The following is a 16,508-nucleotide window of genomic DNA, read 5'->3' on the forward strand; positions in this document are numbered from 1 at the left end:
ACCACTAATTCTCTTCCTCCCTCGACCCCAGAGTCAGGAGCATCCATCCCTCAACTCTCGGGACTCGCAGGTGAAGGGGCGGAACTTGGCTTGTGATTGGTTATTGTCGGCCCGACCCCCTTCACTGTTGTCCATTCCCTCTCGCTGGCTGGCGCCTGCGCATTAGGCCGGTCGTGGGGGGCGGGAAGCACTTCGGGGCAGTGGAGCCCATGTCGGCCTTAAGGCGTTCGGGCTACGGCCCCAGTGACGGTCCTTCGTATGGTCGCTACTACGGGCCTGGGGGTGGAGATGTGCCCGTGCACCCACCTCCACCCTTATATCCTCCTCGCCCGGAACCTCCCCAGCCTCCCATTTCCTGGCGGGCGCGCGGGGGTGGCCCGGTTGAGACCACCTGGCCAGGAGAAGGTGGAGGAGACGATGGCTACTATTCCTCTGGAGGTACCTGGACCGAGACAGGTAGAGCTGGAAGAAGCCACCAGGTAATCTTTGCGCCGTCTGTCCCAGGGGGTTTCGATAGGGGGTTTCGATAGGGGGTTTTTTGAGGTTGAGGGCCATTCAGATTGATATGCCTCCAGAGTTCCTAGTGGATCTGGTTTCATATTTGTTTACCTTTTGGGAGAGGTTGTACAGATAAGAGATGGGATCGTGGGTGGGTGGGGTATGCTTGTTTTCTTTTGCTCATCCTTTTCTGCTTTGACCATAATAAATGTCTATTACTATTCAAAAAGGAAAAGAGATCCTGGGCTGACTTGCTAAGCTAAGTAGAGGCTGCGGAATCTGTCACTTGGGAACGATGTTGGGTTGAAGTGACCCAGCTCTGTTTTTTGGGCTCCAACAATTTATCCTGCGTGGCTCCTCAGGCGGCCCTCGGAGAGAAGGGAGGTGGCTGCAGCCCCCGCCGTCACTCAGCAACCCCTCCCGCGTGGGGGAACGTGAAGGAAGGGGCAGGGGCAGGATCTGGGTATTTAGCCTTTTGCCCCTAATGCTTTGCCCAGGATTGAATAATCAGTGTAGGAAAGCACTTTTGTGTGGGTTGTTTCATTTAATCTTTATGGCGACTGAAACAGGAAATGTCAGTACAATGTCCCTATTTTACGATTAAATAACCGTTGGTTCGGAGAGATTCACTCATTTGGTCAGGATACTCGGCCCTATAACATTTTATGTCCTGTATTCTTTCTAGTATCTACAGCATTTATGTTATGTTAATGCAGTATTTTCATAGAGAATTATCGTAATACAGTGTGGAGCACATCTCTTCTTTCGTTCAAGAATTATAACAGCCTCACATTGTTTGAGAATGTAATAGTGAAATTCCCATACATTGCTGGTGGGGATGTAAAATGGTTCGTTGCTTTGGAAAATAGTTTGGCAGTTCCTCAAAATGTTAAGCGTAGAGTTAGCATATTACTCAGCAAGTCTGCACTTGATATATACGCAAGAGGACTGAAAACATATGTCCACATAAAAACTTATACATGCATATTCATAGCAGCATTATTCATAGTAGCCAAAAAGTGGAAATAATCCACATGCACATCAACTGATGGAAAGATAAGATATGGTATATTCATACAATGGAATTATTTAGCTATAGAAAAGAAAGAGGTACTGATACATACATTCTGCAATGTGGATGAACCTTGAAAACATCATGGTACATGGACAAAGCCAGTCAGAAAGACTATGTATTGTTATCATTTCATTTATGTGAAATGTCCAGAATAGGCAAATTTGTAGAGCCAGAAAGATGAATGGTTACCAGGGGTTGGGGGACTGGGGACATTGGGGCTGATAGATAAAAGGTATGGTATGGAGTTTTTTTTTAAATTTTTATTTATTCAGTTTTAGAGAGGGGAGAGAGAGAGGGGAGGGGTTGAGCAGGAAGCATCAACTATTATATGTGCCTTGTCCAGGCAAGCCTGGGTTATGAATTGGGGACCTCAGCGTTCCAGGTCGACGCTTTATCTTTGTACTGTGCCACCACAGGTCAGGCCTTGGGGTGATGAAAATATTTTGGAATTAGATAGTGATGATGATTGCACAACTTTGAGGTAGTATTTTTTTTTTTTTAATTTTATTTATTCATTTTTAGAGAGGAGAAAGACAGAGAGGGAGAAGGGGGGGAGGAGCTGGAAGCATCAACTCCCATATGTGCCTTGACCAGGCAAGCCCAGGGTTTCGAACCGGTGACCTCCGCATTTCCAGGTCAACGCTTTATCCACTGTGCCACCACAGGTCAGGCTTGCACAACTTTGGATATACTAAAAACCAATGAATTGAATACTTTTTTAAAGGGTGGGTTTAATGGTATGTTAGTTATATCTTTAAAAAATTGTAAGGAAAAAACGTGGTAGTGAGAGGTTAATTGTGAAGAAGGGTCTGTATTTTCTCCCTCTAAATCTAGAATAAGTAGCCTGTGGGACTTGAATCCCATGGTAGAGTGATGAAATGCTTTGCCTATAAGTAGTTGAACTAGACCAAAGATCAATTGAAGGGAAAAAGGAGAGGACCGTTAAACTGATGACTTCTACTTGAGCTTGCTGTGTTATCAAAACAAAAGTGTGTTAGATGCTCAATAAATGTTTATCAATTGAATAGACTTTAAAAAACCAAAATGGGCCCTGGTCAATTGGCTCAGTGGTAGAGCATCAGCCTGGCATGTGGAAGTCCCAGGTTCAATTCCTGGACAGGGCACACAGGAGAAGCGACCATCTGCTTCTCCACCCTTCCCCCTCTCCCTTCTCTCTATCTCTCTCTTTCCCTCCTGCAGCCATGGCTCCATTGGAGTGAGTTGGCTTGGGTGCTGAGGATGGCTCCGTGGCCTCACGGAGGCAACCAAGCAAAGGCCCATGGGCAGAGCATCACCCCCTAGTGGGCTTGCCAGGTAGAGCATATGTGGGAGTCGGTCTCTCTGTCTCCCACTTCTCACTTAAGAAAAATACAAAAATAAATAAAACCCCCAAAATGTGTGTTTTCAGAGTAAGGTTAGAGAAGTTAATATTTTAGTACTGTGTGAACGTAGGGTGGGTGATGGTTCTGGATGGAGTAGTTGTAGGAAAAGTTGGAATGTATATAGGGCTTTTGTAAATCATTTCAGGAGTTTATCTTTCTGGTTGATGTTTCTGAAACTTGAGAAGTTTAGGATTATGATTTATGCAGCCATAGAAAATTAATGCAAAAGATATACATGTTGTCATGGATGTTGCAAATGTTGTTTTCAAATTCATTATTCATCTTTATTGTGCTTTTGACATGTAAGTTTTACATTTTTCTATAATCAAATATGTTAAACAAACAAATGATGTAAGAGCCTTTTAAAACCTTACTATTCAAAAAGTTTGACCCTTGGACCAGAGGCTTCAGTGTTGCTTGGAGGTTGCTGGAAATACGGAATCTCCTGCCCTTGACTTACAGCACAGTTTGATAAGGTGCACAGGTGATTGGTACACACATTCATGTTTGAGAAACACTGCTCTGTAGAATTGAATATAGTGAGATGATACTGCACTGAACTACTACAGCCTTGACTCTATCTTTACATATTTAAATATGGCAGGGGAAAAAATAGAAGTCTACCTCTTCCTTAGCAATACTCGGCAGCACTGTAGTTTGCTCCCTGAACTAGCAGTATGTGTATTACTTAGGAGCTTGTTGGAAATACTGTATCTCAGGCCCTGCCCCAGACCCACTGAATCAGAATGTGCATTTTACGAAGATTCCTAGCTGATTTACGTGTTCTCCCAGAACAAGTCATCGAGAGAGTGCAGGCTGAGATGGAAGTGGGAAGGCGCAGGTGAGATTATAACCTAATCTTGGGAGTGATTTACTGTCATATTGGTCATAGAGACCAACCCTGGTACAATGTTGGAGGCAAGTTCATAAGGGTGTGTATAAAGCAAGCAGGATCAAAGGGGAGCTATCTTGGAGGATTACAGTGGTAAGGAATGGGGAGGCAGAGAGCGCCGTTAGGCTCCCGTAGTAGTTAGAAGAGAGGTAAAAGGGCATGCATGTGAATAGTGTCTGAATGTCATCAGATTTCTTTCAACATTTTATTGTAAAAATTTTCAAATGTGCAAGAAAGTTGAAAGAATACCCATATATCCACCACCAAGATTCTGTAATTAGTACTTATTATATTTGCATTATCATATCTATCTTATATTTTGGATGCATTTCAAAACAAATTGCATAGATTTGAGAGACATTTTCAAAGGTATGTATCAGTTGTGAGGATGAAGAGGAAAGAAGGTGATTCTGAAGTTTTAGTATTTTTGGGGTTTTTTTAGTATTTATTTTATTGACTTTAGAGAAAGAAAAGGAAAGAGCAGGAGAGGGACAAGAACATCTGTTTCTGTATGTGCCCTGACCTGGGATCGAACCAGTAATCTCTGCTTTGGGACGATGCTCTAGCCAACCGAGCTATCTGGTCAGAACTGAGGTTTTAATATTCCATAGGAGTAAAGGTTTCATAGGAATAAAAAAGAAGAGGAACAGGTTTTTATAGGAAGCTATGGTTTAGTTCTATACTAAAAGAACTAGTGAGTGGTTAATAGAGGAGCTTTAAGAAATACGAGCTACAATGACTTGACAAGGGTATGGAATACTGCCGCTATTCCATTTCTGCCGAAAGCCAGTTAGGCATGGTGGTTAGTCATGTGCCAAGCTATGGATGCAATGTATGCAGTTGATTAAAGAGAAGTTTTGATTTTCTGTTTCTGTTTTGTTTTTTTGATATCGGATTTTAGAGTCTTTGTGGCACCCACTGTTTGCTGTCTGTGGACACAAAACAATAGATGTGGCACCTAGGAGGGAGATGGGGGCTGGAGATAGTGATTTGAAAGTCGTCAAATATAAGCATAACAAAATTACCAAACTGGGTGATGTTGCCAGGGGAGATCTTTGAGAGTCTAGAATAAGTGACAGCAAAAGATGATCCAAAAGAAGACAGTGAAAAAGAATACTCAGAACGGCAGTAAGAAAACCAGGAAAGTCGTGCAATGCAATCCAGCAAGGATACTTATGTTGCAGGGAAGTGATAGAATTGAGCAAGAAGCTGCTGGATCTGGCAGTAAAAAGATATTGTTGATTTTCATGGTGGGAGTTCAAAATAGTATGAAAGTAATGAGAGGGAGGTTTGGATAAATTGTACAGACTGTACTTCTGAAGTTTGTTAGTAAATGAGAACTAGGTCACTTGACTGGGAAGCAGGATTGAGGAGAGAATTTTTAGGATGAGGTGGCTTGAGTGTGTTTGGAAGCAGAGGTCAGTAATCTAGTAGATTGGGGGAAAAGATGCAAACAAAGGAAGGAATAGGGTTTAAGTAGAGGGCGATTAAGAAGTGAGGAAGAGTTGAGAAACTTTCCTGAGCTTCAGGGGGATAGAGTAAGTTTGGAGTTGGAGGAAGGGACATTAGGGAATTTACAGCTCTTGGTGTCCTTTCTTGGTAAAGTAGGAGCTCAGTCTGAGAATAAAGAAAGTGGGATGGGGTATACTGGGAACTTGATATGGTAAACGTTTGAATGAGGGTCTAGGAGAAGGGAAAATTGTAGAGAAGCCTAGGAGACATCTAAATGTGATAGAAAAAAATTTTAAATTGTGATAATGGTTATTACAGGAGCATGAAGTGTTTTTAGTGATTTTGGAATATGTAGCTGTACAAAATGTTTATTTATTAATTTATTTAATAAGAGTTGGGGAGATACAGAGATACAGATTCCTGCATGTGCCCAGGCTGGGCTCTGCCCGGCAACTTGTCTGGGGCTGATGCTTTGCCCATCTGGAGCTGCTCCCAGTTGATCTATTTTTAGCGCCTGAGGCAGAGGCTTGATGCAGCCATCCTCAGAGCCCGGATGATATGCTCGAATCAATGGAGCCATGGCTGCGTGAGGCAGAGAAAGGAAGGAGGAAGGGAAGTGGAGAGAAGCAGATTCTCACCTCTCCCGTGTGCCCTGACCAGGAATTGAACCTAGGACTTCCACATGCCTGGTCATTGCTCTACCATTGAGCCAACCAGCCAAGGCCTAAAAATAATTTATAATGTACTTTTCTAATAATTTTTTGAAATTTTTTATGAAAAATATAAACAAATTTGTAAATAGAACTTAGGTAGTAGCAGCACTACTCAGATTCCTCTGTTAGATTTGTTGGAGCTGGGGTTATTTTTTGGGAGCATGTTAGTAAGTCATTGAATTTAACCATAAGTCTACTTTTTTCTTTTTTTAATTTTTTTTTGTGTGTGTGGTAGAGACAGAGTTAGAGAGAGGGACAGATAGGGACAGACAGACAGGAAGGGAGAGAGATGAGAAGCATCAGTTTTTTGTTGCGGTTCCTTAGTTGCTCATTGATTGATTTCTCATATGTGCTTTGATCTGGGGGCTACAGCAGACCGAGTGACCCCTTGCTCGAGCCAGCGACATTGGGCTCAAGCTGGTGAGCCTTGCTTGCTCAAACCAGATGAACCTGCGCTCAAGCTGGCGACCTCGAGGTCTCGAACCTGAGTCCTCCATGTCCCAGTCCGATGCTCTATCCACTGTGCCACTGCCTGGTCAGGCTCTTTTTTTAATTTTTAAAACAATTTATTAATTGATTTTAGAGAGACAAAGGGGAAGGGGGGGGAGAGAGAGGGAGGTAGGAGTGAGTGAGAGAGGGAAGCTTTCATTTGTTGTTCCACTTAGTTGTGCATTCATTGGTTACTTCCCTTATGTGCCCTGACCAGGGATTGAACCCGCAATCTTGGCAGTTAGGGATGATGCTCTAATTGAGCTAAATGGCCTGAGCTAAGTCTTCTTTTTACAAAACTAGTTAGTTCTAAAATTAATATAAAAGAAGTTGACTCCAGTCTCATCTGAGATTTAGATATTTTTTCCTCAAAAGAAAAGTAAATAAATTTATTATCTATTTGCATAATTTTAATCTAATTTCCTTTGTCACAACTTTCATATTCTTATCACTTATGAAAAAAGGCTTATGAAAACCTTTTTTTAAAAAGTGATCCTTAGCCTGACCTGTGGTGGCGCAGTGGATAAAGCGTCGACCTGGAAATGCTGAGGTCGTCGGTTCGAAACCCTGGGCTTGCCTGGTCAAGGCACATATGGGAGTTGATGCTTCCAGCTCCTCCCCCCTTCTCTCTCTCTGTCTCTCCTCTCTCTCTCTCTCTCCCTCTCCTCTCTAAAATGAATAAATAAATAAAAAAACATTAAAAAAAAAAAGTGATCCTTAAAGGTCCTTAAAATTTCTTTTTAAGTGTTTATTGATTTTAGAGGAAGGGAGTGAAAGAGAGAGACAGGAACACCTGTTCCTATATGTACCCTGTCCAGGGATCAAACCCACAACCTCTGTGCTTGTGGACTATGCTCTAAGTCTAACCAACCGAGATACCCTGCCAGGGTGCAGTGGGTTGAGCATGTGCCCTGATGCTGATGCCCTGGTTTGAAAGCCTGAGATTGCTGGCTAGAATGCAGGATAACCAGTTTGAGCACAGGATCATTGATATGATCTTAAGGTGCTGGCTTGAGCCCAAGGTCACTGGCTTGAGCAAGGGGTCACTGGCTTGGCTTGAGCCCCCACCCTTAAGGTACATATGAGAAGCAGTCAATGAACAACTAAAAAGTGACACAACTACAGATTGATGCTTCTCATTTCCCCCTTCCTGTCTTTCTCTCTCAAAACAACACCCCCCCAAAACTGAACAATAAAATAGAAATAACCCAATTTGAAGATGGCCAAGACATCTGAAGACAGTTCTTAAAAATTGTATACAAATGGCCAGTGGGAATAGGAAAAAATGCTCGACATCATTAGTCATTAGGGAACTGCAAATCAAAACCATAATGAAAAAAAAAACCATAATGAGATACCAGTTCACACCCAATAGAATGGTTATAAAAACAAAACCAGAGAAAAAGCAAGTATTGGTGAGGATGTGGAGAAATTGGGACCCTTATACCTTGGTGATAGGAATGTAAAACTGTGCAGCTGCTTTGGAAAACAGTTTTCCAGTTCCTCAAATTGTTAAGCAGAGGTACCATATGACCCAGCAATTCCACTTCTAGGTATATGCTCAAGAGAACTGAAAGCATTGTCCACATAAAAAATTATTAGTGAATATTTATAGCAGTATTATCCAAAAAGTGGTGACAATCCATATGCCCATCAATTGACGAATAGATAAGCAAAATGTAGTATTTGAATACAATGGAATATTATTTGGCCACAAGAAGGAATGAAGTACTAATATATGGTACAACATAGCTGAACCTCAAAAACATTATGTTAATCCTGACCAGGCGGTGACACAGTGGATAGAGTGTAGACCTGGGACTCTGAGGACCCAGGTTTGAAAGCCTGAGATTGCCGGCTTGAGCGTGGGGTTGCTGGCTTGAGCATGGGATTGTAAACATGACCCCATGATCGTTGGCTTGAGCCCAAAGGTCCCTGGCTTGAGAAAGGGGTCACTGGCTTGGCTGGAGTCCCCAGTCAAGGTACATTTGAGAAAGCAATCAATGAATAACTAAGGTGCCACAATGAAGAATTGATGCTTTTCATCTCTCTCCTTTCCTGTCTTTCTGTCTCTGTCTGTCTGTCTCTCTTGCTAAAAACAAACAGACAGTGTTAAGTGAAAGAAGCCAGTCACATGGTATCACATGTTCTATGGTTCTGTTTATATGAAATATCCAGAATAGGTAATACAAAGAAATAGAAAGGGAGATAAGGGGGTATAACTAAAGGGTACAGTATTTTCTTTTGAGATGTTGAAAATGTTCTAAAATTTATTGTGGTGATGATTGCACATATCTGGAATGTACTAAAAAGCACAGAATTGTACGATTTATTTATTTTTTATTTTTTATTATTTATTTATTTTTTACAGAGACAGAGAGAGGGATAGACAGGGACAGAAAGACAGGAACAGAGAGAGATGAGAAGCATCAATCATTAGTTTTTTGTTGTGCATTGCAACACTTTAGTTGTTCATTGATTGCTTTCTCATATGTGCCTTGACTTCGGGCCTTCAGCAGACTGAGTAACCCCTTGCTGGAACCAGTGACCTTGGGTTCAAGCTGGTGGGCTTTTTGCTCAAACCAGATGAGCCCGCGCTCAAGCTGGCAAGCTTGGGGTCTCGAACCTGGGTCCTCTGCATCCCAGTCCGACGCTCTATCCACTGCGCCACCGCCTGGTCAGGCCAGAATTGTATGATTTAAATGGGTGAATTGTGTGGTCGTGAACTCTATCCCACTAAAGCTATTAATAAAAATAATAATACCAACATTATGACTTTAAAATTACCTATATTTTCCCATGTATAAGATGCTCCCATGTATAAGACACACCTTAATTTTGGGGCCCAAAATTTGAAAAAGAATGTATTACATAAAGTTATTGAACTCGTTTTATTCATCAGAAAATTCATACAACTCCTCATCACTGTCAAAACTCTCATCCATTAGCTTGTCCTCATCTGTGTCTGAGGATGAATCACAGTCTTCATATATTGCCTCTTCCTCAGTTCCATCTATGGCATTTGAAATGCCACAGTCACTGTATAAGACGCACTCAGTTTTTAGACCCCAAATTTTTTGGAAAAGGGTGCGTCTTATACATGGGGAAATATGGTAATTGGGTTTCTTTGCAGTTCAGTTTGTCCTTGGAATATATTGCACTGAGGATGTATATTCAGTATAATGTACTTTAAAAGTCGTTTTAAATAGGTGCTTCTTTGTTCTTTTCCTTTGCAGTTTGTTTTTTTCCTTTGTAGTTATGTTACCAACTGATATTTAGTTATTGTACTTGTTGACTTTTCTTGTAGTAAAAAACAACTACAAGAGTTGTGGCTTACAATAGTAAACGTTTATTTATTTATTTATTTATTTATTTATTTATTTATTTATTTATTGTATTTTTCTGAAGCTGGAAACTCAGACAGACTCCCGCATGCGCCTGACTGGGATCCACCCGGCACGCCCACCAGGGGTGATGCCCCGCCCACCAGGGGGGCAATGCTCTGCCCCTCCGGGGCGTCGCTCTGCTGCGACCAGAGCCACTCTAGCGCCTGGGGCAGAGGCCAAGGAGCCATCCCCAGCGCCTGGGCCATCTTTGCTCCAATGGAGCCTTGGCTGCGGGAGGGGAAGAGAGAGACAGAGAGGAAGGGGGGGGTGGAGAAGCAAATGGGCACCTCTCCTATGTGCCCTGGCCGGGAATCGAACCCCGGGGGTCCCCCGCACGCCAGGCCGACACTCTACCGCTGAGCCAACCGGCCAGGGCAACGTTTATTTCTTGCTATGTTCTGAGTCTGCTGCCTTGGTTTTTCTCCAGGCTTCTGGTTGGGGTTGCCTGTGTTTTTTTTTTGTTTGTTTTCCTTTTTTTTTTGGAGAGACAGGCAGACAGGACAAACAAACAGGAAGGGAGAGAGATAGGAAGCATCAACTCGTGGTTGCTGCACTCTAGTTGTTGATTGATGGCTTCTTATATGTGCCTTGATTGGGGGGCTCCAGCCGAGCCAGTGACCTTTTTGCTTAAGCAAGTGATCTTGGGCTTCAAGTCAGCAACCTTTGGGCTCAGGCCAGCGACCTTGGGGACATGTCTACAATCCCATGCTCAAGCCACCAACCCCGCACTCAAGCTGGCGAGTCCATACTCAAGATAGTGACCTCGAGGTTTCAAACCTGGGTCCTCAGTGTCCCAGGTCAGCACTCTAGCCACTGTGCTGTACTGACTAAATTTAGTAGTGATGGGAGTAGTGATTGGAGAGAGAGAAAGGAATCTAATGTCTCTGATCTTGCTAATCATCTTGACATAGTAGAATTCCTTTACATATCATTTGGTTTGGTAGCATAAGAACAGATTTTACTTAGACAGTCAATATTGCTTTGTTATGTGATTTGTCATATATCTGTATCAATTTGATAATGAGTGATTTTATCAATAGAACTGGGGTTCTATTGCTTTTTTAAATTTTTTTGAAACTTATGCCTGCCTCTATCAACTTTCCAGAGTGATGTAAGAATGTTAGTAAAATTGAGTTTATTTCCCCCCTGTTTTTTAGGAGCAGCCACCATATCCTAGCTACAGTTCTAACTCCTGGGATTCTCCTGCTCGGCCTAGGGCTCCTTACCCAAGTGCATGTACTGTAAGACCAGAAATGCAAGGGCAGGTATGCTCTAAAATCAATAGACTTTCTGAGTTTTTTCTTAATAAACTGACTTATTTTCAAGACCTGTGAAGATTTTATAGTAATGATGTGTGGGGTTTTGTTGTTTTGTTAGCATGTGCATGAGAGACAGACAGTAAGGGAGATGAGAAGAATCAACTTGTAGTTGCAGCACTTTAGTTGTTCACTGTCTGCTTTTGTGTGTGTATGTGTGACAGAGACAGAGGGACAGACAGACAGGAAGGGAGAGAGATGAGAAGCATCAGTTCTTCATTGCGGCACCTTAGTTCATTGATTGCTTTTTCATATTTGCCTTGACCAGGGGCTACAGGAGAGTGAGTGACCCCTTGCTCATGCCAGCGGCCTTTGGGGCTCACTCCAGCAACCATGGGATCACGTTGATGATCCCGTGCTCAGGCTGGGGGAGCCTGCACTCAAGCTGGCGACCTTGGTGTTTTGAGCCTGGTTCGCAGCATCCTGGGTTGGTGCTCTGTCCGCTGCGCCACCAGCAGTTAGGCGATATATGGGTTTTTGTTATTTAATGGATTGTATCTTAATCATCTTGATATTTTTAGCTCAGAGATAAAGAAATATGTAGGTAAATATTACCTATTACAATGATAGGTTGAGGCATACTAGTTTATCAGAAGCAAAAATAAAAGGTACTTATTTTTAAAAAATTGACCTCTTTCTGAAATATTATTGATATATACTATAACATTATATTAGTTTCAGGTATATAACAATGATTTGATATTTGTATATATTCCAAATGGTCACCAATATATACTACTGCCAGTTAACATTCCTCACCATATATAGTTACACCATATAAATTTTTTTTCCTTGTAATAAGACCTTTTAAAAGTTATTCTCGCCCTGGCCGATTGGCTCAGCGGTAGAGCGTCGGCCTAGCGTGCGGAGGACCCGGGTTCGATTCCCGGCCAGGGCACACAGGAGAAGCGCTCATTTGCTTCTCCACCCCTCCGCCGCGCTTTCCTCTCTGTCTCTCCCTTCCCCTCCCGCAGCCAAGGCTCCATTGGAGCAAAGATGGCCCGGGCGCTGGGGATGGCTCTGTGGCCTCTGCCCCAGGCGCTAGAGTGGCTCTGGTCGCAACATGGCGACGCCCAGGATGGGCAGAGCATCGCCCCCAGGTGGGCAGAGCGTTGCCCCTGGTGGGCGTGCCGGGTGGATCCCGGTCGGGCGCATGCGGGAGTCTGTCTGACTGTCTCTCCCTGTTTCCAGCTTCAGAAAAATGAAAAAAAAAAAAAAAAGAAAAAAAAAAAAAGTTATTCTCTTAGCAACTTTCAAATGTACACTACAGTATTAGCCATGGTCACCATGTTGTACATTACATCTTCATAATTGATTTATTTCATAGCTGGAAGTTTGTCCCTTCTGACTGCCTTCATTTATTCCTGCTGCCCTCTCACCCCCAAAACCACCAGTCTGTTCTCTGTATCTTTGAGTTGGGTGTTTCTGTTTAGATGCTACATATAATTGAGATAATGTGGCATTTGTCTTTCTCTGTCTGGTTTATTTCACTTAGCATAATTCCCTCAAGGTACAGCCATGTAGTTCCAACTGGCAGGATTTCCTTCTGTTTTTATGGCTGAGTAAATAGTCTATAGTGTGTGTGTGTATACACACACACCGCATTTTCTTTCTCTGTTGATCCATTTATGGACATTTAGGTTGTTTCCATGTCTTGCTTTTGTAAATAATGTTTCAGTGAACATGAGGATACAAATAGCTTTTTTTAGTGGGTCACATTCTGATCATATAACTTAACAAGTCACAGGAGATTAATTTTTGAAAAAAAATTTTTTTTTTTACAGAGACAGAGTCAGAGAGAGGGATAGATAGGGACAGACAGACAGGAACGGAGAGATGAGAAGCATCAATCATTAGTTTTTCGTTGCGTGTTGCGACACCTTATTTGTTCATAGATTGCTTTCTCATATGTGCCTTGACTGCGGGCCTTCAGCAGACCGAGTAACCCCTTGCTCAAGCCAGCGACCTTGGATCTAAGCTGGTGGGCTTTTGCTCAAACCAGATGAGCCCGCGCTCAAGCTGGTGACCTTGGGGTCTCGAACCTGGGTCCTTCGCATCCCAGTCCGATGCTCTATCCATTGCACCATTGCGTGGTCAATTATTTATTGATTTTAGCAAAAGAAGAATGGAGAGAGAGAGACAAGAACATTGATCTGTTCCTGTGTGTGCCCTGACTGGGGATAGAATGGGGATAGAACCTGCATCCTCAGTGCATCAGAGCGGTGCTCTAACCAACTGAGCCATCTGGCCAGGGCGATACCTTTTTGAGTTAGTTTTTGTATCTTTTGGATATATTTTCATGTGTGGCATTGCTGGGTTATACTATATTTTTAATTTAAAAAAAAATTTTTTTTTGAGAATACATTTATTAAAGCTGGGACAGTGAAACAAGGAAGAGCTTAGGATAGGAGCAGCAGCAGGAGAGAGCTGGGTGGGCTGCTCTGGCTCTCTGAGGAGTCAGAGAAAAGGAGGCCTTGGAGACAGGTTCAGGGGGTTAGCCTGAGATGAGCGGCCGCTGTCCATTACTTCTCTGATTTCCAGTCTCCTGGGCTCTCTTAGATTTGGGAGATGCTTGCATATGAGGGAAGAGGAGGAAGAAGGGAAAGGTGTAGAGAGTGTGCTCTATGTTTAATTTTTTGAGGAACCTCCCTACTGGTTTCAATAGTGGCTGCACCAGTTTATAATCCTATTAGTATTGCAAAAGTCCTCCATGTCCATGCCAACACTTGTTTTTTCTGGTCTTTTTTAATAATGGCCATTCTAACAGGTGTGGAGGTGATACCTCATTGTGGTTTTAATTTCTATTTCCCTGATGATTAGTGATGCTAAGACTCTTCTGTATACCTGCTGGCCATCTATATATCTTCTTTGAAAAATATCTATTCAGATTTTCTGCCATTTTTTTTTTTTTTTTCATTTTTCTGAAGCTGGAAACAGGGAGAGACAGTCAGACAGACTCCCGCATGCGCCCGACCGGGATCCACCCAGCACGCCCACCATGGGGCGACGCTCTGCCCACCAGGGGGTGATGCTCTGCCCATCCTGGGCGTCGCCATGTTGCGACCAGAGCCACTCTAGCACCTGGGGCAGAGGCCACAGAGCCATCCCCAGCGCCCGGGCCATCTTTGCTCCAATGGAGCCTTGGCTGCGGGAGGGGAAGAGAGAGACAGAGAGGAAGGAGAGGGGGAGGGGTGGAGAAGCAAATGGGCGCTTCTCCTGTGTGCCCTGGCCGGGAATCGAACCCGGGTCCTCCGCACGCTAGGCCGACGCTCTACCGCTGAGCCAACCGGCCAGGGCTTTTTCTGCCATTTTTTAACCTGATTGGTATTTTGTATTTGTTTTTTGTGTTTTGATTTTTTTTTTGCTGTTGAGTTGTATGAGTTCTTTATATATTTTGGATATTAACTCTATCAGAAATAGAATTTGCAAACATTTTTTCACATTCAGTAGGTTGCGTTTTCATTTTCTTGACGGTTTCCTTTGTTGTGCAAAAGCTTTTAATTTGATGTTGTTCCCATTTGTTTATTTTTGCTTTTGCTGTCTTATTGGCTTAGACAAATATTTAATTTTAACTATTTCAAGCATACTGAAAGAGTACAGAAAACATATGCAGTTTTTTACCCAGCATCTTCTTTGTAAGTTTTTTAAAAATTATTTTTATTTATTTATTCATTTAAAAGAAGAGAGAGAGAGAGAAAGAGAGAGAGAGAAGGAAGCATCAACTCCCATATGTGCCTTGACCGGGCAAGCCCAGGGTTTTGAACCGGCGACCTCAGCGTTCCAGGTTGATCCTTTATCCACTGCGCCACCACAGGTCAGGCTTCTTTGTAAGTTTTTAAGTCACATTTGTTTTAGATTTTTAGAAAGAAGTAAAACAAATAAAATTGGAGCTCCTTACAACACTTCTTTCTATTTTCTGAAGTTATATTTATTATATTAAATATGTTTTTATGCTTTTACTACTTGTATATGCATTGATATAGTGTTATTTAACATGTTTTTAAACTTTTTTTTGCGACAGAGAGAGGGACAGATAGGGACAGACAGGACGGGAGAGAGATGAGAAGCATCAGTTTTTTGTTGCGGCACCTTGGTTGTTCATTAATTGTTTTCTCATTTGTGCTTTGACTAGGGGACTGCAGCAGACCAAGTAACCCCTTGCTCAAGCCAGCAACCTTGGACTCAAGCTGGTGAGCCTTGCTCAAACCAAATGAGCCCGCGCCCAAGCTGGCGAGCTCGAGGTCTCGAACCTGGGTCTTCTGTGTTCCGATCCAGTGCTCTATCCACTGCACCACTGCCTGGTCAGGCTGTTTTTAAACTTGATATGATTAGTTTTATACCAGCATTCTCCTGCACCTTGCTTTTTTTTTTTATTCAACATTTTTTTTTACTTCTTTATTGTATAACATGAGATAAGGATTTGTTTCGGGTGATTTGAAATTTTAATTCTGCAGAGAACATTAGTTTACATGAATTCTGACTTGTGTGTCTTGTGTATCTAAAATTCAAATTCTTTGAAAGCTGCTTAGCTTGACGGGTGGTGGCACAGTGGATAAAGCATCGACCTCTATCTAGATACCATATATCTATATGCAAATAGTTTTTTAAAACATGGTTGTAGTGCCCTGGCTGGTTTTCTCAGTGGTAGAGCACTGGCCCGGTGTGTGGGTGTTCCAGGTTTGATTCCGGTCAGGGCACACAGAGAAGCAACCATCTGCTTTTCCACCCCTCCCCCTCCTCTTTATTTCTTTCTCTTTCCCCTCCTGCAGTGATGGCTCAATCTGTTTGAGAGAATTGGCCTTGGACTCTGAGAATGTCTCTGTGGCCTCTGCTTCAGTTGTTACAATAATGCTCTGCAATGGAGCAATGGCCCCAGATAGGCAGAGCATTGCCCCCTAGTGTGCTTGCTGGCTTGATCCTGGTTGGGGTGCATGAGGAAGTCTGTCTCTCTGCCTGCCTTCCTCTCACTAAAAAGAAAATAAATAATAATAAAGTGGCTGCATTTAAGCAGCTTTCAAAGAATGAATTTTATTTAGAATTTTTTTCTTTTTAATGTACTGATTTTTACAGAGAGAGGAAGGGAGAGAGACAGAGAGAGAAACATTGATTTGTTTCATGCCATCATTGGTTGAGTCTTGCATGTGCCCTGACTAGGGATTGAACCCACAATCTCGGCATGTTGGGACAATGCTCCAATCATCTAAGCCAGGGGTCCCCAAACTTTTTACACAGGGGGTCAGTTCACTATCCCTCAGACCATTGGAGGGCCGGACTATAAAAAAAACTATGAACAAATCCCTATGCA

The 16,508-nt window shown here is 42.7% G+C and overlaps 1 protein-coding gene across 2 annotated transcripts in view; it reads left to right on the forward strand.

The window, feature by feature from the left end:
• Positions 1-179: 179 nt before the first annotated feature.
• The window catches only part of BAG4 (BAG cochaperone 4), a 37,671-nt gene continuing 21,342 nt past the window's right edge, over positions 180-16,508 (forward strand). Inside the window, exons 1-2 of one of the 2 annotated variants that reach the window (XM_066235567.1) lie at positions 180-479; positions 11,045-11,152. In XM_066235567.1, coding sequence (XP_066091664.1) covers positions 210-479; positions 11,045-11,152 — 378 coding nt within the window. In that variant the 5' untranslated portion in view covers positions 180-209. The remainder of the gene's footprint in view (positions 480-11,044; positions 11,153-16,508) is intronic. The other variant, XM_066235564.1, reaches the window with a different exon arrangement.

This window comes from Saccopteryx bilineata, chromosome 6, assembly GCF_036850765.1.
Source record: "Saccopteryx bilineata isolate mSacBil1 chromosome 6, mSacBil1_pri_phased_curated, whole genome shotgun sequence".
Lineage (NCBI taxonomy): Eukaryota > Metazoa > Chordata > Mammalia > Chiroptera > Emballonuridae > Saccopteryx > Saccopteryx bilineata.